The sequence below is a fragment of the Pongo abelii genome, chromosome 1 (assembly GCF_028885655.2).
Source record: "Pongo abelii isolate AG06213 chromosome 1, NHGRI_mPonAbe1-v2.0_pri, whole genome shotgun sequence".
Taxonomy (NCBI): domain Eukaryota; kingdom Metazoa; phylum Chordata; class Mammalia; order Primates; family Hominidae; genus Pongo; species Pongo abelii.
Genome location: NC_071985.2, coordinates 222,538,073 through 222,564,355, shown reverse-complemented (window position 1 = coordinate 222,564,355; position 26,283 = coordinate 222,538,073). Strand labels below are relative to the sequence as shown.

The 26,283-nt window shown below is 54.4% G+C and overlaps 3 protein-coding genes across 21 annotated transcripts in view; 2 read left to right on the top strand and 1 right to left on the bottom strand.

Moving 5' to 3' along the window:
- MAD2L2 (mitotic arrest deficient 2 like 2) overlaps positions 1 to 26,283 on the bottom strand; it is a 194,819-nt gene that overhangs the window by 155,380 nt on the left and 13,156 nt on the right. For 3 of the 5 annotated variants that reach the window (XM_024234122.3, XM_024234123.3, XM_003775811.5), the window contains exons 4-9: positions 24,949 to 25,020; positions 24,257 to 24,357; positions 23,455 to 23,549; positions 23,063 to 23,136; positions 22,486 to 22,578; positions 21,886 to 22,220 (exon numbers count right to left, since the gene is read on the bottom strand). In XM_024234122.3, the coding sequence (XP_024089890.1) occupies positions 22,179 to 22,220; positions 22,486 to 22,578; positions 23,063 to 23,136; positions 23,455 to 23,549; positions 24,257 to 24,357; positions 24,949 to 25,020 (477 nt within the window). In that variant the 3' untranslated portion in view covers positions 21,886 to 22,178. Of the gene's footprint in view, positions 1 to 21,885; positions 22,221 to 22,485; positions 22,579 to 23,062; positions 23,137 to 23,454; positions 23,550 to 24,256; positions 24,358 to 24,948; positions 25,021 to 26,283 lie in introns of those variants that run through there. The other 2 variants (XM_063715114.1, XM_063715112.1) reach the window with 1 other exon arrangement.
- FBXO44 (F-box protein 44) lies at positions 23 to 7,477 on the top strand. 6 transcript variants are annotated; one of them, XM_024253981.3, is made up of 7 exons: positions 23 to 132; positions 502 to 873; positions 982 to 1,276; positions 3,436 to 3,562; positions 3,702 to 3,797; positions 3,905 to 4,040; positions 6,317 to 7,477. In XM_024253981.3, exons 3-7 carry the CDS (start codon positions 1,012 to 1,014, stop codon positions 6,458 to 6,460), a joined length of 768 nt encoding a protein of 255 aa, XP_024109749.1. In that variant the 5' UTR covers positions 23 to 132; positions 502 to 873; positions 982 to 1,011; the 3' UTR covers positions 6,461 to 7,477. The 6 variants fall into 6 exon arrangements, with proteins under 6 accessions (XP_024109749.1, XP_024109744.1, XP_024109772.1 ...); XM_063715107.1 differs by having other exon boundaries at positions 32 to 132; positions 844 to 873; XM_024253976.3 differs by lacking the exon at positions 502 to 873 and having other exon boundaries at positions 29 to 132.
- FBXO6 (F-box protein 6) lies at positions 8,731 to 21,759 on the top strand. 10 transcript variants are annotated; one of them, XM_024253950.3, is made up of 7 exons: positions 8,731 to 9,872; positions 12,845 to 12,946; positions 14,310 to 14,598; positions 18,640 to 18,766; positions 19,299 to 19,394; positions 20,673 to 20,808; positions 21,015 to 21,759. In XM_024253950.3, exons 3-7 carry the CDS (start codon positions 14,313 to 14,315, stop codon positions 21,249 to 21,251), a joined length of 882 nt encoding a protein of 293 aa, XP_024109718.1. In that variant the 5' UTR covers positions 8,731 to 9,872; positions 12,845 to 12,946; positions 14,310 to 14,312; the 3' UTR covers positions 21,252 to 21,759. The 10 variants fall into 10 exon arrangements, with proteins under 10 accessions (XP_024109718.1, XP_063571146.1, XP_024109724.1 ...); XM_063715076.1 differs by having other exon boundaries at positions 9,777 to 9,872; positions 12,885 to 12,946; XM_024253956.3 differs by lacking the exon at positions 8,731 to 9,872 and adding an exon at positions 9,913 to 10,040.

Below are 26,283 nucleotides of genomic sequence, written 5' to 3'. Positions count from 1 at the left end.
CGCGGGGCGGGGCGCGGGGCGCGGGGGCGGGGCCTGGTGGGCCGGGGCGGGGCCTCACTTCCCAGGCAAGCGCAGGTCCAGGCTGTGCAGCTTTGGCGGCCCAGTGGATCGTGCCGCGGCGGCCGAGCGCAGGTGACCGGCAGGAGGGGGCGCGGGGAGCGCTGGGGAGGGGGCGCGGCTGGGCGGGGGCTGCCGGGAAGGCTCCTGGGTTCCGGGTCGCGCCGCAGTTGCCGAGGGAGGCCTGGCACCGACCAGGCCCAGGCCGCCGAGCTTGCCCGGGCTGTGCTGCGCGGCTGCGAACGGGGGCTGGGGTCGCCATCGATGTGCAGGGGTCCGAGCCCAGACTTTGGGGGGCATTTTAAGGCACAGCGTGGGAAGGGGAAGCTGCAGACGCGCTGGCGGACTTGGGGCTGACGGAGCCCAGCCGCGGGGCTGGGGGTGGGGGTGGGGAAATAGGAAGGGCCCTTCCCTGTCGCCCACCCTCTTGCCACTCCCACCTAGGCAGGAGATCATGTCCTCTGAGATCTTGAGAAGGTGGCTGGAGCCCTTTGGACCTCCGCGGGAGGCAGTGATAATTAGCTTCCTCCTCTCATCATGTTCTGAGGATGGGAGAGAGGATGGTGACGGCACCGGAGGCCTGGGGTGCTCTGCCCGGCTGCGCATTATATCCCCATTAAAGACTGGCCTACTGAAAAAGGCTGGCCCTGGAATCAAAGAAGATCCAGGCTCCTTCCTTCTCTGCCCTTATTTTTGACCTTGGGCAGTGCCTTCCACCTCTGTTGTGAGAGGCCAGAGAAAAAAATCAGAGCTCACCTTTTATTAAAGTACCTGATGTGTCCCAAGCTCCTTGGACCGCCCCAGTGACCCCTGGAGGTAAGGCATCCATTTACGGAGAAGGAAACTGAGGCTGGGAGAGGCACCATGCTCTCCCGAGATAAATGGCAGAGCAGGGATGAGGCCTGCAGCATAGCTTTTCAACAGCTACAGGAGGGTGTCCAGAAGCCACAAGCCATGGCTGTGGGGAACATCAACGAGCTGCCCGAGAACATCCTGCTGGAGCTGTTTACGCACGTGCCCGCCCGCCAGCTGCTGCTGAACTGCCGCCTGGTCTGCAGCCTCTGGCGGGACCTCATCGACCTCGTGACCCTCTGGAAACGCAAGTGCCTGCGAGAGGGCTTCATCACTGAGGACTGGGACCAGCCCGTGGCCGACTGGAAGATCTTCTACTTCTTACGGAGCCTGCACAGGAACCTCCTGCACAACCCGTGCGCTGAAGGTAAGGTACAGGCTGGGTCTGGCATGCCTCCAGTACACACACTGTCATGACACCAGGAACATGTATTGAGCACTTAGTATGAGCCGGGTACTTTGGATGGTTTAACACCTTTACTCCTCTCACAGTAACCCAAAGAGGTAGCTACTGATAGTGCACACATTTTTCAGATGGGCAAACTGAGGCCAAGAGTGGTGTTTCTTATTCTTATTCTACTCTTTTTTTTTTTTTTTTTTTTGAGACGGAGTTTCACTCTGTCACCCAGGCTGGAGTACAGTGACACAATCTTGGCTCACCGTAACCTCTACCTCCCAAGTTCAGCCTCCCAAGTAGCTAGGATTACAGGCATGTGCCACCACACCTGGCTAATTTTTTTTTTTTAGATGGAGTCTCACTCTGTTGCCCAAGCTGCAGTGCAATAGTGCGATCTTGGCTCACTGCAACCTCCACCTCCTGGGTTCAAGCGATTCTCCTGCCTCAGCCTCCCAAGTAGCTGGGATTACCGGTGCCCACCACCATGCCCAGCTAATTTTTTGTATTTTTAATAGAGACACAGTTTCACCATGTTGGCCAGGCTGGTCTCAAACTCCTGGCCTCAAGTGATCCGCCCACCTCTGCCTCCCAAAGTGCTGGGATTACACGTATGAGCCACCACGCCCGGCCTCTTATTCTACTCTTAAGATTATTTCCCCAGTGACCTTTCCTAGGCAAGGGAATGTTGGCTAACTGAGACTAATTCTGCTCAAGACACAAGGCCAGGAAGTCAAAGCCATATTTTGTTGGCCTAGTTTCTAGGCTCCAGGGTTGGGCCTACTGACATGGTCCCAGAGGGCCAAAGGGGTTTTGCTTGTGGAAGAATGGGAGATCCAGTCTTCTTCTCAGTATGTTACAACAACAGGTAAAGCAGGGCTTCTACTGATCCTTGCTTGCTGTGTTGTTGGGTTGACACTGGGATGGCATGGGAACCTCATTTTCCACAACTTGACCAAATTCTGGAGCAAAATGATAATAAAACCACTCCTCCAAGCTGTCCATGAGCCAAATCTGGCTGAGGCATTAATAATTGTTTTAATAATTGTTTTTACATTTTTAAAGGGTTATAAAAAGAAGAAGAAACAACAAAAAACTATACAATAGAGATAGTTTATGGCCCACAAGTCCTAAAATATTTTTGCACTTTGCCAAAAAAGCTTCCCAGCCCCTATTCTTACTCCAGTTTACAGAGGAGACAACTGAGGCTCAGAAAGGAAAAGCAACTGGCCTGAGGTCACACAGCTGAGTACTGGTAGAGCTGGGACTAGACCTAGGTCTCTCTGGCCCACATCAGAGTGTTCTCCATCACAGAAGGCATCTGGGCTGGGTGCAGTGGCTCACACCTGTAATCCCAGCACTTTGGGAGGCCAAGGTGGGTGGATTATCTGAGGTCAGGAGATCGAGACCAGCTTGGTCAACATGGCGAAACCCCGTCTCTACAAAAAAATACAAAAATTAACCAGGTGTGGTAGCATGCACCTGTAATCCCAGCTACTCGGGAGGCTGAAGCAGGAGAATCACTGGAACCCAGGAGGCAGAGGTTACAGTGAGCTGAGATCAAGCCATTGCACTCCAGCCTGGGTGACAAGCGAAACCCTATCTCAAAAAACAAAAACAAAAAAAGTTTTTGTGTTTTTAAAGGGTTATAGGAAAAGAAACAACAACAAAAAAACTATACAATAGAGATAGTATGTGGGCCACAAGTCCTAAAACATTTTGGCACTTTGCCAAAAATGCTTCTTAGCCCCTATTCTTACTCCAGTTTACAGAAGAGACAACCAAGGGTCAGAGAGGAAAAGCAACTGGTCCAAGGTCAGACAACCGAGTACTGGTAGAGCTGGGACTAGACCCAGGTCTGTCTGGCCCACATCAGAGCGTTCTCCATCACAGAAGAGGTCTGGTCATTCCCATCACCATGTGTCTCAGGGCCCCCAGGGAAGTCACCTCCCTGTGCCTGCAACACAGGAAGCACCTAATACGTGGTGGGCACTGTGATCTGCAGCGTCCCACAGCACAGGGCTTGAGGGCAGCCGCCAAGATGCGGGCAGAGGAGTGGGGAGGAAGGGACACTTGGGAGAAGGTGGCCACTGAGGGGCTTCCCTTCAGTGTGAACTCTGCTTTTCCATCAGAGGGGTTCCAGTTCTGGAGCCTGGATATGAATGGAGGTGATGAGTGGAAGGTGGAGGATCTCTCTGGAGACCAGAGGAAGGAATTCCCCAATGACCAGGTCAAGAAATACTTCGTTACTTCATATTAGTAAGATCCAGGGACTTGGGGTAGGGGAAAGCCCAAATCAATTTACCCTGGGGTCTCTCCCACTCTGGAAGGGGCAGTCCTAGCCCCTCACTGCCCTAGTGGTGAGCCCAGCCCCTCCCACCCCTCTGCCTGCCCCCAGCACCTGCCTCAAGTCCCAGGTGGTGGACCTCAGGGCCAAAGGGTATTGGGAGAAGCTGATGGATATCACACGGCCGGACATCGAGGTCAAGGACTGGTGAGTGCCTGGGGCGTGGGTCTGGGGTGGGGCATGCCAATCAGGTGCCCCACCCCCGCCCTGCCCCCAATCTCCGAGGCCCTGATGGGCCCTCCCTCTCCCTGCAGGTTCGCAGCCAGGCCAGATTGCGGGTCCAAGTACCATCTGTGCGTTCAGCTCCTGTCGTCCACGTACGAGCCTCTGGTGACCTTCCAGCCAGACCCAGCGACCATCCAGCAGAAGAGCGATGCCAAGTGGAGGGAGGTGCGTGGGACTAGGGGGCGGGGGCAGAGGCAGATCGTCCAAGGCTGAGGCTGTGGTCAGACGGGGCCAAGGTTCAGATCCGAGCTCTGCACCTTCTCACCTGTGCTTCCAGTGCTCTGAGCTTCACTCACTGCTTCTGTAAAATGGGTATAGTTTCCCTCATAGAGCTCTGAAAGAAATCAGTGAAATGATGCTAGCGAAGCCAGGGCCAAAAAATATTCCAAAAGGTTGGCAGGGCACGGTGGCTCACGCCTCTAATCCCAGCACTTTGGGAGGCCCAGGTAGGCAGATCACCTGAGGTTGGGAGTTCGAGACCAGCCTGACCAACATGGAGAAACCCCGTCTTTACTAAAAATACAAAATTACCCAGGCGTGGTGGCGCATGCCAGCTACTTGGGAGGCTGAGGCAGAAGAATCACTTGAATCCAGGAGGCGGAGGTTGCAGTGAGCCAAGATCGTGCCATTGTACTCCAGCCTGGGCAACAAGAGCAAAACTCCATCTCAAAAAAAAAAAAAAAAAAAGAAAAAAAGAAAAAAAAATTCCAAAAGGTTGACTGACTGTTACTAATTACTAGTATTGATTATTACTGTTTTCTAGACTGGGGTCAGCAAATATTTGTTTGTTTGTTTGTTTGTTTTAATTTACTTACATATTTTTAGGGACAGGGTCTCTGTCACCCAGGCTGGCGAATCCATAGCTCACTGCAGACTGAAACTCTTAGGCTCAAGTCGTCCTCCTGCCTCAGCATCCTGAGTAGCTGGGAGTACAGGTGTGCACCACCACTAATTAAAAAAAAAATTTTTTTTGTAGAGATGGAGTTTTGCTTTGTTGCCCAGGCTGGTCTCGCACTCCTGGCCTCAAGTCATCCTCCTGCCTTAGCCTCCCAAAGTGCTGGAACTACAGGCATGAGCCACTGTGCCCAGCCCTAGCAAATGTTTTCTTAAAATGGCAGATATGAATATTTTAGCCTTTGCAGGTCACATTGTCTCTGTCACAGTTACTCAACTCTCCAACTCTGCTGTTGTTGTGTGAAAACAGCTCTAGACAATATGTAAACGAATGGACATGGCTATATTCCAGTAAAACTTTATTTATAAAAACAGGCAATGGGCCTGCAGGCCATCGTTTACCAACCCCAGCCCCGTCCAATAGAACTTTCTGTAGTGATAGAAATGGTCTGTGTCTATGCTATCCATAAGGTAGCCAGTAGCTACATGTGACCACTGAACACTTAGTAAAAGCCAGTTCCTAGTACAACTGAGTACCTGAATTTTTTATTTCATTTAATTTTACTTAATTTTTTTTTTTTTTTTTTGAGACGGCGTCTCACTCTGTCACCCAGGTTGGAGTGCAGTGACGCGATCTCAGCTCACCACAACCTCTGCCTCCCGGGTTCAAACGATTCTCCTGCCTCAGCCTCCTGAGTAGCTGGGATTACAGGCATGCGCCACCACGCCCAGCTAATTTTGTATTTTTAGTAGAGACGGAGTTTCTCCATGTTGGTCAGGCTGGTCTCGAACTCCCGACCTCAGGTGATCCACCCACCTCGGCCTCCCAAAGTTCTGGGATTACAGGCATGAGCCACCACGCCGGGCACTTTTACTTAATTTTAACTTAAATAATACATGTGCCCCGTGATGAGTGTATTGGACATCCTTTGGCAGCTTGCAGTTTCTTTCCATTCCTTTGGGCTGAATGATAATCCTGTGGAGTAGACCAGCAGGATTTTGCTCCATTTTATAGATGAGGAAACTGAAGCACAGAGAAAGGAATTGGTCTGTCCCAAATCACAGAGCTCGAACTAGAACTCCACTGATTTCTAGTCTGGCACCAAGAACTCAGCCCCTTCCTTGTTCCCCTGCCCCCCTCAGGCAGTGCCACACTCAGAGTCTGCTCCCACTCTTTTATTTTTAAGGCTCATTTTCTTTTATTTCTTTTGTTTTTTAGAGACAGGGTCTCACTCTGTTGCCCAGGCTGGAGTGCAGTGACGTGATCACAGCTCACTGCAGTCTTGAACTCCTACCTTAGCCTGTACTCCTGCCTCAGCCTACCTAGAACTACAGGCACACACCACCATGCCTGGCTAATTTTTTTTTTTCTTGTAGAGATGGTATCTCACTATCTCTGGTTTGCGACCAGACTGGTTGCAAACTCCTGGGCTCAAACAACCCTCCCACCTCAGCCTCCCAAAGTACTGGGATTCCCGGTGTGAGCCGCCACACCCAGCCTGAGAAAGCTCCCTTGACCTTTCTCCCCTCTCTACCTGCCCCGCCAGGTCTCCCACACATTCTCCAGCTACCCGCCCGGCGTCCGCCACATCTGGTTTCAGCACGGCGGCGTGGACACTCATTACTGGGCCGGCTGGTACGGCCCGAGGGTCACCAACAGCAGCATCACCATCGGGCCCCCGCTGCCCTGACACCCCCTGAGCCCCCATCTGCTGAACCCTGACTGGTGAACAACTGCTGTCAGAAAAGGGCTGGGCTTGGGAAGGGGAGGCGGAGGCCAGGCATCCCCAGACCTCTAACCCTTGCCCCTAGCCGCCTCTTCTTTGTGGAGCCTCTCAGTGTGGGCAGCCCTCACATGCTGCGGTCGGGTCAGCTCTCCCCGAAAGGTCGTGACCTGAATGATGGCTGGGGAAGCCTGCATGTACCCCTTTCAGAGACGGAGCACCTGAGATGTGGGAGGTGCAGCGTGTTCCCCTGGGCCCCTCAGAAAGTCGAGCTTGGAGGCCAGCCTGGATCTGTCTCTCCCTTCCCCTCCTGGGACCGTTCTACCTGTATTATTTGACCCTCGGAGCAGGGACAGGCAAGACAACTGGCAAGCTTGCAGCTGCCCTGATGGTGCAGGTGCAGGGAGGTGACCATGTAACTCCGACCAATCTGGGAAGTAGAGGGTGGGCTCGTGGGCCGTGCTCTGCCTCTGTCTGCTGCTCCCAGTCTCTCGCTCTGCCTGCCTGCTCAGAAGAGGTGGCTTTGGCCCAGAGGCTCAGGCCGGGACTGAGATGGGCAGACCTAGGGCGGGGTGGGGTCCAGGTCAGGTGTGGACTGTCTTCACTATCAGTGGAGCCCCAGAAGCTAGATGGGTACCAGGTGGGGTCAGGTTCCCAGAGGACTGAGGGAATCCTGCACAGGATGTCCCAGGGTAGGTGGGGAGCAGGGTTGGGACCTGCTCTGACAGCTGGACACGTGAGCCCTGGATGAGTGTGGTAGGGGGTTTGAAGGATCCCCTGTCCACCTCCGAAATCCAGGCCAGGCCCCCTCTGGCTTGGAGAACATTCCAAGCCCCCACCCCCCTCTAGAACTGCCATTCCCAAGACCTCTGTCTCCCAGCCAGCTACCCTTGGAACTTGCCTCTTGTCCTGCTGGAAGGACAGCAGTGTTCTCCTGACCTCACCTTACTGCATGCAGCCAAATAAAAGGTGTGCCCAGTCTAACCTGTGCCCTGTGGTTTCTGGAAGGAAAGGCAGATTTTAGGTGGTCCTGCCTGGACCTGCAGATGGTACAACGGCATGGCTTCTGTCTAAGGTACAGAGGGGTTGGCATTTCAGGAACCAGGCCATCACGGAAACAGGTTCATGGGCAGACCCCACAGTGAGTGCAGGTATCTCACCTGGCAGCCGTCCAGTACTGCTGGCTTCCTCTGGAGACCCAGCCACAGGCTGGGGTTGGGGTGTGTGGACATCTCCGAGCAGCCCTTGAGTCCACCTTGTGCCAGATCAGCAGTGCCACCCAGGCTCTGCCTCCTGGTGTTACTCTTTGCCAACAGCTTTACTGACATTGGATGAAGCCGAAGCATTTAGAATGGTGCCTGGCACACAGTTGGTGCGTGATATGGTTAAGCTTTGTGTCCCCACCCACATCTCATCTTGAATGGTAATCCTGGGTGTTTAGGGAGAGACCTGGTGGGAAGTGATTGGATTACGGGAGCGGTTTTCCCCCATGCTGTTCTCATGATAGTGAGTTCTCACGAGATCTGATGGTTTTACAAGTGACGGTTTCCCCGGCTCCCTCCTGCCGCCATGTGAAGAAGGTCGTTGCTTCCCCTTCACCTTCCACCACCATGATTGTAAGTTTCTTTTTTCTTTTCTTTTTTTTTTTTTTTTTGAGATGGAGTCTCGCTCTGTCGCCCAGGCTGGAATGCAGTGGCGCAATCTCGGCTCACTGCAAGCTCTGCCTCCCAGGTTCACGCCATTCACCTGCCTCAGCGTCTGGAGTAGCTGAGACTACAGGCGCCTACCACCACGCCCGGCTAATTGTTTTGTATTTTTAGTAGAGACGGAGTTTCACCATGTTGGCCAGGGTGGTCTCAATCTCCTGACCTCGTGATCCGCCCGCCTCGACCTCCCAAAGTGCTGAGATTACAGGCATGAGCCACTGCGCCCAGCGATTGTTTCCTGAGGCTTCCCCAGCCATATGGAACTATAAGTCGATTAAACCTCTTTCCTTTATAAATTGCCCAGTCTTGGGTATTTCTTTATAGCAGTGTGAACATGGACTAATCCAGTGCCCAATAAGTACTCCTTACATTTAGCTATCTCAGTCAAGGGTGAGCTAGATAAGGGCTTTGGCCAGGGCAGGATCACCACCCACCAGCCCATGGCAAACTGCAAAAGGACGGCCTTCCACGGAGAAGATGTAGCTTTCATGTGCGTCCATGTGAAGAGACCACCAAATAGGCCTTGTGTGAGCAACATGGCTGTTTATTTCACCTGGGTGCAGGTGGGCTGAGTTCGAAAAGAGAGTCGGCGAAGGGAGATAGGGGTGGGGCCGTTTTATAGGATTTGGGAAGGTAATGGAAAATTACAGTCAAAGGGGCTTGTTCTCTAGTGGGCAGGGGTGGATCTCACAAAGTACATTCTCAAGGGTGGGGAGAATTACAAAGAACCTTCTTAAGGGTGGGGGAGACTACAAAGTACATTGATCAGTTAGGGTGGGGCAGGAACAAATCACAATGGTGGAATGTCATCAGTTAAGGCTGTTTTTACTTCTTTTGTGGATCTTCAGTTACTTTAGGCCATCTGGATGTATACGTGCAAGTCACAGGGGATGCGATGGCCTGGCCTGGGCTCAGAGGCCTGACAGTAGCCCTGACTGCAATTAATGTGTCCTGGGCCAGTCCCCTTGTGCAGTGCACAGCCTGCACAACCCTTGGTGGTTGCCTGAACAAGGTGCTTGCTGAATATTTGTTGACTGATGGAAGAAATTCATGAACTTAATCCTGACAAAAAAACCTTAGAGGTTTTTTATTTTTTGAGACAAGGTCTGGCTCTGTCGCCCAGGCTGCAGGGCAGTGGTGCAGTCTCCGCTCACTGCAGCCTCCCAGGTTCAAGCGATTCTCCCACCTCAGCCTCCGGAGGAGCTGGGATTACAGACGTGTGCCACCATGCCCGGCTAATTTTTGTATTTTTAGTAGAGACAGGGTTTTTGCCATGTTGGCCAGGCTGGTCTCGAACTCCTGACCTCAAGCGATCCTCCCCCACCTCGGCCTCCCAAAGTGCTGGGATCACAGGCGTTAGCCACCTCCCAGCCCCTCAGGTTTTTTACATTTGAGTCTATGAAACCTGCGGAGATCACGCCCTAGGGAAAGAAGGAGCCCGCTGGGTGTCAGCTCCTGCCTCTAGGGAAGGGACCGCGGGTCAAGGATGGAGCCCTGGGCCACATAAGGAAGGAACTAGTGCGGAGGTCCGGGGACCAGCCGCCCGTTCGGGAGCTTTTGCCCTGCGGAGGAGGCGGGTGCAGGTGTGGGTGCTGAGCCGCCCGCCGCCTGGAGGGGGAGACAGCTTCAGGACACGCAGGCCGCAGCGAGGGCCCGGGCCCTGGGGACCCCAGGTTCGTCTTCCCGCGGCGAGGGTTAGGCGCCGAGCCGAGAGGGACGGCAGCGGGGTCCGGGGCGGGGGTGGGGACCCAGCGCAGCGCGTGACGCGGCGGCGGGGCCCAGCGACGAAGACGCCGAGGCGGTAGGCTCGGGCCGACCCGGAGCTCCGCCGCTGCGCCCAGGTCGCGTCCCCGGGGGGACGGGCGGCGGGCGAGTGGGGAGCCGGGGTCTCCGGCGCCTGGGCGTTCACTGAGCCTGCGGGCGCTGGTCCAGGCGGCCAGGGGTGGGGGGCGCGGGCGGCTGGGCCCGGACTTCGACTGGGGGCCTGGCCCCGGGGCCACCCAGGCGGAGGCTCTGCGGCCGCCTCCACCCTGGCCACATCCCGAGGCCGGCGCCGGGTTCGGAGAACTGTCAGGGGACCTCCAGGCCCCCACACGCCTGCGAGATCCGGCGCCTGCCTTTCCCCAGCCACAGTTTCTGTTTCCGAGAAACCGGTGAAGTAACAATGCCACCAGAGCTTGCTGGGAGGGTGGGTGCGGAGAAGGCGAGCACGAGACGCCGGGCCGGGCAGTTGGGGACCCCGATCGGTGTGAGAGGGCTTCCTAGGGCTGGCATGGACTTCCCCACCACAAAATGCCCCGGGCGGGGGCGGGGAAGGGGCACAAGAAAATGCGGACTGGGCCAGAGACCAGACTTCGGTCACCACGGTGGGAAGCTATTGGTGCCTAGATGTGTCTAGCTTGGAGCCCAGTGACTTTTATTTGGTCTAGAGTCTAGACAGTGCCTTTAGAAGTTGCCAGCATTTATTTATTTATTTATTTATTTATTTATTTATTTATGGCAGAGTCTTGCTCTGTCACCCATGCTGGAGTGCAGTGGCATGATCACGGCTCACTGCAGCCTCGATATTTATTTATTTATGGCAGAGTCTTGCTCTGTCACCCAGGCTGGAGTGCAGTGGCATGATCACGGCTCACTGCAGCCTCGACTTCCTGGGCTCAAGCGATCCTCCTGCCTCAGCCTCCTGTGTAGCTGGGACTACAGGCACGGGCCACCAGGCCTAGCTAATTTCTTTTTTTTTTTTTTTTTTGATACGGAGTCTCGCTCTGTCGCCCAGGCTGGAGTGCAGTGGCGCGATCTCGGCTCACTGCAAGCTCCGCCTCCCGGGTTCAGGCCGTTCTCCTGCCTCAGCCTCCCGAGTAGGGGCCTGCAACCACGCCCGGCTAATTTTTTGTATTTTTAGTAGAGATGGAGTTTCACTGTGTTAGCCAGGACGGTCTCGATCTCCTAACTTCGTAATCCGCCCACCTCGGCCTTCCAAAGTACTGGGATTATGGGCGTGAGCCACCGTGCCCAGCCTTTTTTTTTTTTTAGACAGATTCTCGCTCTGTCGCCCAGGCTAGAGTGCAGTGGTGTGATCTCGGCTCACTGCATCCTCTGCTTCCCGGGTTCAAGCGATTCTCCTGCCTCACCCTCCCGAGTAGCTGGGACTACAGGCGTCCACCACCACGACCGGCTAATTTTTGTATTTTTAGTAGAGACGGGGTTTCGCCATATTGGCCAGGCTGGTCTCGAACTCGTGATCTTGTGATCCGCCCGCCTCGGCCTACCAAAGTGCTGGGAATACAGGCCTGAGTCCACGCGCCGGACCTAATTTCTCTTTTTCTAGAGACAGAGTCTCACTATGTTGCCCAGACTACAAGCATTTTTAATTGACAAGTTTTACATTTTTTTTCAAATGCTTACAGTTGCTTCTCAGAACTTAGAAGACTTGGCCACATTGGGTTTTTTGTTTGTTTGTTTTCCATCAAAGCATTTTTCTTTTCTTTTTTTGAGACAGTTTTGTTCTGTTGCCCAGGCTGGAGTGCCATGGAGCAATCATGGCTCACTCTGCTCCAGCAGGCTCCTTCTTTTCCTAGAGTGTGACCTCGGCAGGCCTCATGGACTCTAAGGTAGAGAATCTCTGAGGGGCTGGGTTCGGTGGCTCACGCCTGTGAGCTACTGCAGCCTTGACCTCCTGGGCTCAGAAGATCCTGACGCCATAGCCTTCCAAGTAGCTAGGACCACAGGCACTCGCCACTATGCCCGGCGAATTTTTTCACTATTTATAGAGACAGGGTCTCCCTGTGTTGCCAAGGTTGCAAAGCCTTTTTTCTTTCTTTTTTTTTTTTTTTTTTTGAGATGGTGTCTTGGCACTGTCACCCAGGCTGGAGTGCAGTGGCACGATCTCGACTCACCACAACCTCCGCCTCTCAGGTTCACACAATTCTCCTGCCTCAGCCTCCTGAGTAGCTGGGATTACAGGCGCACACCACCACACCCGGCTAATTTTTTTGTATTTTTAGTAGAAACGGGGTTTCACTGTGTTGGCCAGGCTGGTCTTGAACTTCTGACCTTGTGATCCGCCCGCCTCGGCCTCCCAAAGGGCTGGGGTTACAGGCTTGAGCCACCATACCCGGCCTGCAAAGTATTTTTCATGAGGCACAAGTACCTCACCTGTTTTCTCTGCCATGTAAAGTGTTCCTCCCTGGGCAGGAGCGAACATGCACCCACCCTCCTGTTTTTTGAGATGGGAGCTTTCAGAAGACTACGAACTGCTGCTTTGGCCAAGCCTCTGTGGAAAATCAGAAGAGGCCACAGCAAAAGGCTGGGTACAGTGGCTCACGCCTGTAATCCCAGCACTTCGGGAGGCCAAGGCGGGTGGATCACCTGAGGTCAGGAGTTCAAAACCAGCCTGGCCAACATGGTGAAACCCCGTCTCTACTAAAAATACAAAAATTAGCTGGATGTGGTGGCGGGCGCCTGTAATCACAGTTACTTGGGAGGCTGAGGCTGGAGAATTGCTTGAACCCGGGAGGTGGAGATTGCAGTGAGCCGACATCACACCATTGCACTCCAGCCTGGGCAACAAAAGCGAAACTGTCTCGGGGTGGGGGGGAAGAAAAAAAAAAAAGAGGCCAGCAAGGTTCTGTTTCCCTGCTTGTAGGTGGAGAACATTAGAACATTCTCTCCTCATGTGTAAGCAGATGAGGCCCACCTGAGTGACAGTGCAGAGCCCTGGCTGCCGGCCAACTCCCACCTACCTGGGGTAAGTACCTGGGATCCCCTTAGAGAACTAACCAGGTGCCCCCAGGGACAGATTCAGGCCAGGGCTGTGGCACTGCTTGAAGTTTTCCAGAACCCGTGTGCAATGCAGAGGTACAGGGAAGACAGTGTTGAGAGCAGGTTTGTGCTGACAGCAGTGCTGACTGAAGCTCTGTGCTTCACTTGGTCTTCCTGGCCCTTCCAGGGACGGGACAGTTACCCCCACCTTTTCACAGCTTCCCAACTAGTCACTGCAGACCAGGATTCAAACCCAGGCAGTCTTCTCAGCCACCCTCCATCAGATTTTTTTTTTCCAGCCATCTCCAAGTGGATTCTGGCCTGACACCAAAGGCAGCTCAGCAGGGTGTTGTGGGGGCTTCCCATGGGGTTGTTTTATCACATGTGACTTCCAGGCCAAAGTAAGCTTCTGGAGATAGGAAGGTGGTTTCTCAGTGCTAGCCCACCACTAAATGAACATTAATGAGTCTGGGATGTAAAACTGATTTTATATTCTGGCCGGGTACGGTGGCTCACGCCTGTAATCCGAGCACTTTGGGAGGCTGAGGCGGGTGCATCACGGGGTCAGGAGATTGAGACCATCCTGGCTAACACGGTGAAACCCTGTCTCTACTAAAAATACAAAAAATTAGCTGGGCGTGGTGGCATGCGCCTATAGTCCCAGCTACTCGGGAGGCTGAGGCAGGAGAATCACTTGAACCCAGGAGGCGGAGGTTGCAGTGAGCCGAGATTGTACCACTGCACTCCAGCCTGGGTGACAGAGCAAGACTCTGTCTCAAAAAAAAAAAAAAAAAAAAAGATTTTATAGTCTAACAGTGAATCCAGAGCATTAAAATAACAATCACCAAAACCCTCACAGAACTTTGCAGACAAGTGTGGCCTCCACAAAATCTTACAGTCCACCCAACCCACTGGCTTTAAAATTAAGCATTTTTTTTTTAAATTGGGGAGGGGCCTTTTAAAAAATGTGTCTCTAAAGACTTTACTATTTGTATTGCACTCTTCTGAATGTGTGTCCCATGACTACTCTTTCCACTGAGGGGCTACTGTTTACTGGAAGGACCCTCAGCCTCAGAAATGCTCTTTTGTGGGTTTTTTTTTTTTTTTTTTTTAGCCAGTCTTGCTTGGTTGCCCGGGCAGGGGTGCAGTGGCGCGATCATAGGTCACTGTAGCCTTGAACTCCCAGGCTCAAGGGATCCTCTGCCTCAGCCTCCCAAGTATCTGGGACTCCAGGCATGTGCCACCACACCTGGCTAATGCAGGGTTGGAGAGGAGTCCCTGGCCTGGTTCCCTGGGGACCTGAGGGCCCACCTCCCTGGTCAGGCTCATAACTACTGTTGTCCCCACAGGCCATGGATGCTCCCCACCCCAAGGCAGCCCTGGACAGCATTAACGAGCTGCCCGAGAACATCCTGCTGGAGCTGTTCACGCATGTGCCCGCCCGCCAGCTGCTGCTGAACTGCCGCCTGGTCTGCAGCCTCTGGCGGGACCTCATCGACCTCATGACCCTCTGGAAGCGCAAGTGCCTGCGAGAGGGCTTCATCACCGAGGACTGGGACCAGCCCGTGGCCGACTGGAAAATCTTCTACTTCCTACGGAGCCTGCATAGGAACCTCTTGCGCAACCCGTGTGCTGAAGGTGGCATGGGGGCAGGGTGGAGGCTGCCACCGGGCTCGTTCCTTCCCATCCTTGGGCCTTGGCACTTGAGATTCCCACACTACTTGAAATGTTCTCTAACCCTAAACTCTCACCTCACTCCCTTGGTTCCTTCTCATTCTTCAGGTCTCAGTTCAGAGACCTGCCTTGTGCTCCCAATCTAAAAACAGCACTCTCCACCTCTAGCATAGCACCCCCATTTCATGCCCTGTAACACTTTTCACAAGGCGCGGTGGCTCACGCCTGTAATCCCGGCACTTTGGGAGGCCGAGATGGGCGGATCACCTGAAGTCAGGAGTTGGAGACCAGCCTGGTCAAAATGGCAAAGCCCTGTCTCTACTAAAAACACACAAAGTTGGGCATGCTGGCCCACGCCTACAATTCCCAGCTACTTGGGAGGCTGAGGCAGGAGAATCACTTGAACCTGGGAGGCAGAGGTTGCAGTGAGCCGAGATGGCTCCACTGCACTCCAGCCTGGGTGATAAGAGTGAAACTTTTAGTCTCAAAAAAAAAAAAATTTTTTTTTTTCAGAATTTCCTTATTTTTTTCTGCCACAAACTTCAAGTTCCAGGGGCCAAATGGACCTTGTTTGCCACACTATAGCATCCACAGTGACACCTTCACATAGCAGGTGCCCAAGATACGCTCATTGAATGCACAAGAATACTGCAGACCTGCCTGTCCCCCAGAGCTCAGCCCAAGCTGCCTCATGTTGACCAAGGGCCTCCTCTGTGCCAGGCGCTTGTGGGAGGTCTTTACAAATGTACTTATCCATCCTCCTGTTAGCCCTATTATACAGACAAACAAAATGAGGATCCAGAGGGGCCCATGATCATAGCTGAAGGTCCCCACCTAGCCTGCTACATTCTCTTGTATTTCCCAGGGTTTTTTTCCCTTTTCCCTTCCTTCATTTGGTACCTGCTATGTACCAGGCACCACACTTTATATATATATATATATATACACACATACACACACACACAAGTAGTTGGGATTACAGGCACCCACCACCATACCCAGCTAGTTTTTGTATTTTTAGTAGAGATGAGGTTTTGCCATGTTGGCCAGGCTGGTCTCGAACTCCTGACCTCAGGTGATCTGCCTGCCTCGGCCTCCCAAAGTGCTGGGATTACAGGTGTCAGCCACCGCACCTGGCCTATTTGTTTTATTTTTAAATTATTTTTTCAGAGACAGGGTCTCACTCTATTCCCCAAGCTGGAGTGCAATGGCACAATCTTGGCTCACTGCAACCTCCATCTCCTATATATATACACATATACATATATATACACATATATATGTGTGTGTGTGTGTGTATACATATATGTGTGTGTGTATATATATATATATATATATTTTTTTTTTTTTTTTAAATTAGAGACAGGGTCTCACCATGTTGCCCAGACTGGTCTCAAACTCCTGAGTGCAAATGATTCGCCCGCCTCAGCCTTTCAAAGTGCTGGGATTATAGGCATGAGCCACCATCCACCCCGGACACACCATACTTCTTGTTGGGGCTCCAGCAGCAACTGATTTTGAGACCTGGTTTGTGTACTTAGAATCCCCTTGCTATCTCTGTACTCTCTTCATCCTCATTAGGATCCTCGGAGATTGGCTGGGCGTGGTGGCTCATACGTGTAATCCCAGCACTTTGGGAGGCTGAGATGGGTGATTACTTGAGGTCAGGTGTTCAAGACCAGCCTGGACAACATGGTGAAACTCCATCTCTACAAAAATACAAAAAAATTAGCCAGGCATGGTGGCAGGCACTTGTAATCTCAGCTCCTCGGGAGGCTGAAGCAGGAGAATTGCTTGAACCCAGGAGATGGAGGTTGCAGTGAGCCAAGATTATGCCACTTCACTCCAGCTTGGGGAACAGAGTGAGACCCTGTCTCTGAAAAAATAATTTAAAAATAAAACAAATAGGCCAGGTGCGGTGGCTGACGCCTGTAATCCCAGCACTTTGGGAGGCCGAGGCAGGCAGATCACCTGAGGTCAGGAGTTCGAGACCAGCCTGGCAAAACCTCATCTCTACTAAAAATACAAAAATTAGCCAGGCATGGTGGTGGGCGCCTGTAATCCCAACTACCTGGGAAGCTGAGGCAGGAGCACTGCTTGAACCTGGGAGGCGGAGGTTGCAGTAAGCCGAGATCGCGCCACTGCACTCCAGCAGCCTGGGTGACAGAGCGAGACTCTGTCACACACACACACACACACACACACACACACACACACACAAAAGGAACCTGGAAGATGCCAGGACAACTGGGGTGGACTCCATTGTGTAGATGTAGAGCTTTGGGCCCAAGATGAGTGACTTCCCCAAAGACGCACAACTGCCCAGCTTCCAGGGTTTGGTCCCGAGAGATAAAGGCCTCAAACTCCCCCGCCCCAAATCCCAGAGCCCCCATAGACAGTGCCTGACACTCAGTCCCTCTGCCTGCCCCAGATTCCATTTAGCAGCTGCCCGGCTAAGCTGCCTGCTCGGCGTAATACCACCTGACAGAGCTGGCCTTGCAGCCTGGCCTGCCCGGGGCCGGCAGTGCTCAGTCAAGCCTTGCTGGGATACCCCCAGGTCTGTGCTCAGCACCAGCCCAGCTCCTGGATTTCTGTATTACTCCTCTGGTTCTCTACTGGGGACCCCAGAGCACCTGGAGAATAGCGGGCTCCTGGAGGGGGAGCAAGCGAGCCATTTGAAAAGTGCCCCGGTGGGCCGGTGGCGGTGGCTCACACCTGTAATCCCAGCACTTTGGGAGGCTGAGGCGGGCGGACGATGAGGTCAGGAGATCGAGACCATCCTGGCCAACACGGTGAAACCCCGTCTCTACTAAAAATGTAAAAAAATTAGCCGGACATGGTGGCAGGCACCTGTAGTCCCAGCTACTTGGGAGGTTGAGGCAGGAGAATGGCGTGAACCTGGGAGGCGGTGCTTGCAGTGAGCCAAGATTGCACCACTGCACTGCAGCCTGGGCGACAGAGCAAGACTCCATCTCAAAAAAAAAAAAGTGCCCCGGTGATTGCCTGGGCAGCGCTGGTAGAGAAGCACCATTGTCTTCTAAGGTCCTCTAAGTTCGGTGTGAAGAGGATGATCGCCCCCCTGAACCCACCAGGCCCACCTAATGGAGGTCCACCCATGTTACTACAGCACCCAGCCCAAAGGGTACCTGTTCCTCCACTTGGCACTCTTGCCCTGGGCAGAGGCCATCTGAGCCCTGTGGGAATCTTGGTTCCCATGACCCACCGACAAACCCACAAACCCATCCTCCAGGGCCTCCAACCTGGGTTATGTAGTTAACCAAGGGCCTCTCCCTCCTGGACATCTGGGGTGCCATCTGGGTCAAGTAAGCAGTCTGTGTTGTTAGCCTTTTTTAAAAAATTATTTTACTTATTAAAAAAAGGGGGTGTCGCTATGTTCCCTAGGCTGGTCTTGAACTCCTGGGTTCGAGCAATCTACCTGCCTCGGCCTCCCAAAGTGCTGGGATTATAGGCGCGAGCCACCGTGCCCGGCCTCACATTAGTCTTTGAGGACAGTATTCTCACAGGCCTCTTGTAATGTAATTTTTTTAGAACTGATACTTGGGTATTTCCCAGAGTTCACCGCAACATGGAAGTGAGGAAGGGGTTGGTTTAGAATTTCTGGTAACACGCATTCTTTTCTCCAGCTGCGTGTTAGGAGTGAGGCCAGTTTGGGACTGAGTGAGAGGGACAGAGTCAGATCAGAGCTGATATGGTGAGGACAGGTGGGAATGTGTTGGAAGGGGTGCTTTGTAAGGGTGCTCCAAGGTGCAGTTGGGGTACAATTGGGCTGGTGGGGTACCTTGGCCACACAATGCCCTTGAGAAGGAACAAGCTGGTTAACCCTTTGGTGTCCACAGCCCCAGAGACCTGACCATGAGCAAGTCCTGCCTCCCAAGAGGGTCACTAATGCCAACCACCCTCCCTCCCGCCCTCCCGGGACTAGGTGGGGAGGGTTGGACTTTGAATTTACACAGAGGGTCTCACCTCGGCTTCTGTTCTTCCTAGAGGATATGTTTGCATGGCAAATCGATTTCAATGGTGGGGACCGCTGGAAGGTGGAGAGCCTCCCTGGAGCCCACGGGACAGATTTTCCTGACCCCAAAGTCAAGAAGTATTTTGTCACATCCTACGAGTAAGGCAAACTGAACCTACCAGGCTTGCGTGGAGGGGACAGAGGGTCAGGACACCTTTGCCAAGTCTCAGGCAAAGTCTTCCTAAGAGAAGGCCTCTCTGCAAAGCTCGAGGGAGGTGGCCCCAAAACTTGCCCAGAGTCACTGCTTCCTGGAATCACTCAGTGCTGTGTTCATGGACAGTGGGGGTAGGGATCACTGAAGCAGGCCAGGAGTCCACTGGGCGGTTAAGATAAGCCAGGGCTATCTACAGGCATCCATCCTAAGCTAGGAACTTGAGTTTACAAGAGTGCCCTGGAACAATGGGCCTTTGGACTGGGCTCAAATGCCGCCCAGGCACAAGTGGGTCAAACTCCCTCCTGCACTGGAGGAGGAGCCAGAGTCAGCCCCAGCCAGTGCCTGTCCCACAGCGGCCAAGGGATACCCTAGGTCCCCAAACCACCTCCCTGGGCTCACAGGGGCTGCCAAGGCCTGGGTGAGGGGGGGCCACGCAGAGCACACCCAGGTATGCAAGCCCCCAACTCTGCTCCCCAGAATGTGCCTCAAGTCCCAGCTGGTGGACCTTGTAGCCGAGGGCTACTGGGAGGAGCTACTAGACACATTCCGGCCGGACATCGTGGTTAAGGACTGGTGAGTAGGGTCCATGGCCTGTGTCCCCACACTCTACATGCTCCTCTTACTGCGCTTCCGAGTGAGACAACCCATAGCAAGTGCCCACTCTGCACGGCAGTGTCCTAGAGCCAGGTAGCCCCGGCCTCTGCCCCTGCTCTGCACCCAGACCCTGCGGCACCTCCTGGCCTCCCCACCACCCTGTGACGTAGTCAGCAGGACACTGTAGCCCCAGTGTGCAGATGAGGAGGCTGAGGCCCCCAGGTGCGCTGTCATGGGCAGGCACGTTTTTTGTTTTTTTGTTTTTGTTTTTTTTTTTTTTTGAGACGGAGTCTTGCTCTGTCACCCAGGCTGGAGTGCAGTGGCATGATCTTGGCTCACTGCAACCTCCGCCTCCTGCGTTCAAGCAATTCTCCTGCCTCAGCGTCCTGAGTAGCTGGGATTACAGGTGCCCACCACCACACCTGGCTATTTTTTTTTTTTATATTTTTAATACAGACGATGTTTCACCATGCTGGTCAGGCTGGTTTCAAACGCCTGACCTCAAGTGATCCACCCACCTCGGCCTCCCAAAGTGCTGGGATTACAGGTGTGAGCCACTGTGCCCAGCCGACACTGACAGGCACTTGGGCAACAGAGGACCTCAGCCCTCTCTGGACTGGGTGGGAACCCCCAGGTCTCCTGACCTACCTGCCTCCCCTGCCCCTTTCCCTATTCATCCCATGAGTCTTTTTGGAGCTCCTACTCTATGCACAGAACTGTGCCAGGCTCTGGCTTGCCCGGTGGCAGAAGCAGGACCCCAGTTCTAGGCAGGCCCCAGGGCTGCCACTCTGAGGATAAAGGGGCGAGGATGGAGAGGTAGGCAGAGCTGCAGTGGGGAGAGGTGGCTGGGCTGAGCAGAGGGTGAGCTCTGTGCCAGCCCCATTACACAGGCCACCCCCTTGACTCTCCCACTGAATCCACAGCCTGGTCCATTGTAAGTACAGGTGACATGGCTCAGACAGACCAGGCCTCTCTGGAGGGGTCTTTTGATTTTTGAGGTCACATCTTTAGTAGGATGCCCAAAAGGGTCCCTTTTCTCAGATGGGGTAACGGAGGCCAGCATGGACAGACAGCTTACCCCCGGGCCACAGTGGGGCATAGGGAGCGCTGAAGCCAGCTGGGCCTTGCAGGCCAGGCAGAGCAGTGTCAGCTGATGGGAAATGAAGCTCCAAGCTCCAATGTGTAGGTCCCACCTGCCCCCACCCCTGGGGCCAGCCCTCGGTGGCTTGGACACAGGGCTCTCAACTCCTCCACCAGGTTTGCTGCCAGAGCCGACTGTGGCTGCACCTACCAACTCAAGGTGCAGCTGGCCTCGGCTGACTACTTCGTGTTGGCCTCCTTCGAGCCCCCACCTGTGACCATCCAACAGTGGAACAATGCCGCGTGGACAGAGGTGAGGCCTCACCCACTTGCTCTCTCTACCCACTCCTCCCAGGGCCAGGATGGCAGGAAGCAAAGGGCAGCCTCAGGGCCCAGGGTGCCCCTGCTCTCTGGCCTGGAGCTGTTGCCTTCCAGCCTGGGCAGCTCTCTTAGAGGACCTGGCTCCTGCCTTCCCCTCCCCCGTCCCGGTGGTCACTTCCTCTCCCCTCCTCCCGACAGGTCTCCTACACCTTCTCAGACTACCCCCGGGGTGTCCGCTACATCCTCTTCCAGCACGGGGGCAGGGACACCCAGTACTGGGCAGGCTGGTATGGGCCCCGAGTCACCAACAGCAGCATCGTCGTCAGCCCCAAGATGACCAGGAACCAGGCCTCCTCCGAGACTCAGCCTGGGCAGAAGCATGGACAGGAAGAGGCTGCCCAATCGCCCTACCAAGCTGTTCTCCAGATTTTCTGACAGCTGTCCATCCTGTGTCCGGGTCAGCCAGAGGTTCCTCCAGGCAGGAGCTGAGCATGGGGTGGGCAGTGAAGTCCCTGTACCAGCGACTCCTGCCCCGGTTCAACCCTACCAGCTTGTGGAAACTTACTGTCACGTAGCTCTGACGTTTTATTGTAATAAATGTTTTCAGGCTGGGCACGGCGGCTCATGCCTGTAATCCCAGCACTTTGGGAGGCCGAGGCGGGCGGATCACGAGGTCAGGAGATCGAGACCATCCTGGCCAACATGGTGAAACCCCGTCTCTACTAAAAATACAAAAAATTAGCCAGGCGTGGTGGCGGGCGCCTGTAGTCCCAGCTACTCGGGAGGCTGACGCAGGAGAATGGTGTGAACCCGGGAGGCGGAGCTTGCAGTGAGCCGAGATCACGCCACTGCACTCCAGCCTGGGCAACAGAGCAAGACTCTGTTTCATAAAATAATAATAATAAATAAATAAATAAATAAATAATAAATGTTTTCAGTAAAACCAGCCTGGGGTTGGTTTTAGGAGTGGGGAGAGGGGGGTCCCTGGCATTTTGGTGGAGAAGCAGCCCCTCCCCCAGGTTACCCTGGCCATACCTGTCCCTCCCCCTCCAATTAATGACAGCTCAGCTCAGCCCAGCCCTTGGGGCCCCTTTATTGAAACAACTCACAGCACAGTATTTGAGACAGACAGTGTTGGCCGGCGGAACCCCAGGAGGCTGAGAAGTCGAGGTTGCGGCATCCTTCACTGCCCTCCTGGGGGAGGCATCCTCCAAGCAGACCTGAGCGGCCCCGGGCTGGGGTGGGCGATCCACACAGAGGCGATAAGAGCACTTGGAATCAGGGCAGCCATGCAGCACTGCCCTAGGCGGGGATCCCCCAAAGTCTGACAGTTCGGGCATCAGTGGGGTGGCAGGTGCCCCCTCAGCTGCCTTTATGAGCGCGCTCTTCCACGTAAAGCTGCATCTGACAGACACAAGCAAACAGCCACAGTCAGTGAAGACACCCAGGGCATCCCTGCTGGAGGACACAGAAGCCCCTGATGGGCAGATCTCTGCCAAGGGTGGGGTCTCGTGGCCATAGCCGAGGTGGAGAAGAGTAGAGATGGGAGGACCCCTCCACCAGGCATTCCCTCGTTCTCTCTCGAAAGCCCTCTAGTAAGGCCTCAGCGCCGGGCCTCACTTTGTAAGCAGCCCCTAAATAAAGCTTCCCGGGTCCCCACGAAGCTCACCTTTAAAATGTCCGACGTCATGGTTTTTAGTGGTATCAGCCGGGGGTCATGCATGTGGACATCCTGCTCATCCGCCAGGATCCAGGGGAAATCCTAGGGAGGAGACAAAGGTCAGGGGGGGTGACGGGGCTGGGCCCTAGCCTGCCCTCACTTTGCTGTCCCTCCCACTCCAGACCAAGGGCCTCCAACCTGAACCTCAGAATCACTAGGAAGCTGTTGGTGATGCAGACCCCAGGACCCCTCACATCCCCCACAGAGGCCAAGTCCATAGAACCCAAGTGACGAACAGGCCCCAGGCACCAACGCTGAACCTGGTGGGCTAGGACCCCTCCCTGGAGAGCCCCCACTTCAGAAGAGCCAGGATGAGCTGGGGGCCCCAGTAGGTGGCTCCACCTGGGCTCCTCACTGCCCCAAGTGCCCAGATGGAGCAGTGGCCAGGCCTGAGGACCTGCTGGGTGCCAGGCGCTGCCGCACCAATGTAATGGGTGGCTGGCCACAGGCAATGCCCCTGCCCGCCTGGAACTGCGACATCACGTTTCTAGAGCCTGCGCCCAGACCCAGACCCGTCTCATCTCACCTTGATGACCTGGATCTTCTCCATGTTGCGAGTGGCGGCTTCTCTCGTGTGCACCAGGACTGTGAAGGTACAGCCTGGAGAGACAAGGGGTTGGTGGAGGCTCCCCCGCCGCCCTGGTGCCAGCCACTGGGCCCAGCCTCTTCCCACTTCCCTTGCTGGCTCGGCAGCACCCCCAGAGCAGATGGCAAAGCAAGTGCTAAGAAAAGCCCCGGTCAATAGGGAGATAGAAGCCAGGTAGAATCAATCAGGGAAGCTTCCCAGAGGAGGTGGACTCTCAGGGTTAGGAAGAGATGAGTCTCGGAACAGCTAAACATGGACCTGGGAACACAGACCAACCCGAGATAACCATGGAAACGCCAAGGGAAGAGAGGGTGGGAGGGGAGTGGACACACCTGGGGGGTTGTGGTCCAGGACGGCATCACACACGCTGATCTTCAGGATGAAGGCCCGGAGCAGCTGCTCCACATGAGACAACAGGGAGTCTGAGCTGGGAGTGAGAGGAGGTCTTCCCATCACACTGGCGCCCTCCCCTCCACCACAGGCATCAAGCCTGGATGCAGACCTGGGGTACAGAACCCCCTCCAGTACCTGTGAGAGTGCTGCATGCCTAGGACCCAGCTCCCTATCCGGTCCACACGTTCAAACCAGCAAGGGAGTTTAAAAGAAATGCCCAGCTCCACCCTAGACAAAGTCAGAATTTGGCGGGGGGCGACAGGCAGGGGAGGTAGGGCCGGTCTGAGGAGGCCTCCCTAGGTGGTTTTAATGTGCAGCCAGGCCCAAGAACCAGGACACCAAGCCAGGAGGGGAAAGGGCTTGCCTAAGGCCACACAGCCCATGGGGACAGGTTGGTGCCAGATTCCAGTGCCCTGACCTCACCATTGGAAGCATGCAATTGACCAACTAACGCATGTGCCAGGGGTCAACTTCGAGTTGACTGGACACTTGCCTGGGGAGTCAGAAAACTGGTTCTGTGTCCTGGGCTCTGCCCCCACCCAGGTGACCCTGGGTAGCTCATGTCATCTCTCTGGACCCATCTCAGCTGCTCACAGGCTGTCCCCTCGTCAGGCTCACGTGTCTTGCCCTTTCTCCTCCCAGGCCTTTACCAAGGTATTCAAGGGCCGCCTTAAAGGGGTGGGTGTGTTGCCAGAGACAGACTTGATGCCAGCTAGTGGGCGAGGGACAGGGGCAGCCCACCTGATGGACAGCAGTGGAGGCTGGGTGATCTCAAAGACGAATTTCTCCACTGGGCGGTGCTCTTTATCCAAAATCACCACCACCACTTTCTCCACATCATTCTGCAAAGAGAGGAACCCCCACTGCAGAGCCAGGCACCCCACCCCTACTCCACCACCCCGCCTCCACCCCCTTGCCCAAGGAAGGAGGGGAAATGGCCCACTCACAGCCCTGCTCGGCTGCTAGGCTGGGGGTCCCCAAAAGCACAGACAGCGGGTTTGAGAAGCTGGCACCCTCCAGCATGAGTGGTGTAGGCTGACAGAATGCCCGAGCCCCATAGGGAAGGTCCCAGGAAGTCTGAGATTAGGACTAGATGGGGAAGAAACCCTGAGGGGCTCGGCTCAGACAGAATGTTTAGCATGGAGAACGGGACGGATGTGAGAAGAACCCCGAACCCTCCGGGGCAGCCCCTACTCAGAGCCAGCTCCAACCCAGGCTCCCAGGCCCAAGCACCCTGAACATGGCCCACATGCCTTGGGGCCTACCCCTGGGTTGGGATGGTCTCCAGAGTGCAGGGAACAGGCTTCTGGGTATCGGAGCCATGAAGACCCCCCAGAGTCCTAGCATCACCCCATCCCAGAGTTGGACTGTGAGCACACAGGGACAGGGATGAGCATGGGGTGAGGTGGCTGGGGAGCCCAGTGCACCCTCACCTTCTCCAGGAGAGGCTTGACGCAGTGCAGTGTGTCCTGGATATACTGATTCAGCTCCGGGTGGCAGGACATCTGCACACAACACCATGTGGCTGATGAGGCCCAAAGCACAGATGGGGAAACCACCCAACACGACCAGGAGCCCAAGGCCCTGTCTGCCTTCGGTCAGAGGCCCAGCAGCTCTCCAGGGCTCCCTACCCAGGAGACCCCACTTTCCCTCAAGAGGCTAAGAACTGGCCAGGCACGGTGGCTCACGCCTGTAATCTCAGCACTTTGGGAGGCTGAGGCGGGTGGATCACAAGGTCAGGTGTTCGAGACCAGCCTGGCCAATATGGTGAAACCCCAGCTCTACTAAAAATACAAAAATTAGCCGGGAATGGTGGCAGGCACCTTAGTCCCAGCTACTTGGGAGGCTGAGGCAGGAGAATCGCTTGAACCCAGGAGGCAGAGGTTGCAGTGAGCCAAGATCACGCCACTGCACTCCAGCATGGGCAACAGAGCGAGACTCCATCTCAAAAAAAAAAAAAAAAAAAAAAAAGAAGAGGCTAAGAACTGTGAATTTATCCATAGAGAAAGAAGTTAGAAGATAAGAACTCAGGCTGGGCGCAGTGGCTCACTCCTGTAATCCCAGCACTTTGAGAGGATGAGGTGGGTGGATCACCTGAGGTCAGGAGTTTGAGACCAGCCTGGCCAAAACGGCAAAGCCCCGTCTCTCCTAAAAATACAAAAATTGGCAAGGTGAGGTGGCACCTGTAATCCCAGCTACTTGGGAGGCTGAGGCAGGAGAATCACTTGAACCTGGGAGGCAGAGGTTGCAGTGAGCTGAGATCAAGCCACTGCACTCCAGCCTGGGCAACAAAGCGAGACTCCATCTCAAAGGAAAAAAAAGATAAGAACTCAATCCCAATATGAGCATTTAATATACCATTAGGGGTTCTTAATGTGGGGTCCATGGACTCCTCCAGAGTCTGAAAAGTCCCTAAAGTTGTATCTTTGTGCACTTAGGCATTTTTCCAGAAAAAGGATCCAGGAAAACGTAATCAGATTTCAAAAGTTAAGAACTAAGGAACTGTGTGGCCTCAGGCAAATTCCTTAACTTCTCTGAGCTTCAATCACTTCATCACAAAGAATTGAGTAAATGTCAATTATTTTTTTCCTTTTCCCTCTAAAGGTGACCTTCAACTTACTATGGGTTTATGTTTGGATAAACCCATCAAATCACCAGTGGAAAATACAATTAATACACGTAACATACAGAACATCATAGCTTAGCCAAGCCTACCTAAACACACTCAAAACACTTACATTAGCCCACAGTTGGGCAACATTATCTAA

What these genes read in the sequence shown, in the direction of transcription:
- FBXO6 (XM_024253950.3), top strand. Translation starts at nt 14,313, where the DNA reads ATGGATGCTCCCCACCCCAAGGCAGCCCTGGACAGCATTAACGAGCTG. An exon ending in GCGCAACCCGTGTGCTGAAG is followed by an intron (nt 14,599 to 18,639) that starts GTGGCATGGGGG and finishes TGTTCTTCCTAG; the next exon opens with AGGATATGTTTGCATGGCAA. An exon ending in TATTTTGTCACATCCTACGA is followed by an intron (nt 18,767 to 19,298) that starts GTAAGGCAAACT and finishes TCTGCTCCCCAG; the next exon opens with AATGTGCCTCAAGTCCCAGC.
- FBXO44 (XM_024253981.3), top strand. Translation starts at nt 1,012, where the DNA reads ATGGCTGTGGGGAACATCAACGAGCTGCCCGAGAACATCCTGCTGGAG. An exon ending in GACATCGAGGTCAAGGACTG is followed by an intron (nt 3,798 to 3,904) that starts GTGAGTGCCTGG and finishes CTCTCCCTGCAG; the next exon opens with GTTCGCAGCCAGGCCAGATT. An exon ending in GCGATGCCAAGTGGAGGGAG is followed by an intron (nt 4,041 to 6,316) that starts GTGCGTGGGACT and finishes CTGCCCCGCCAG; the next exon opens with GTCTCCCACACATTCTCCAG.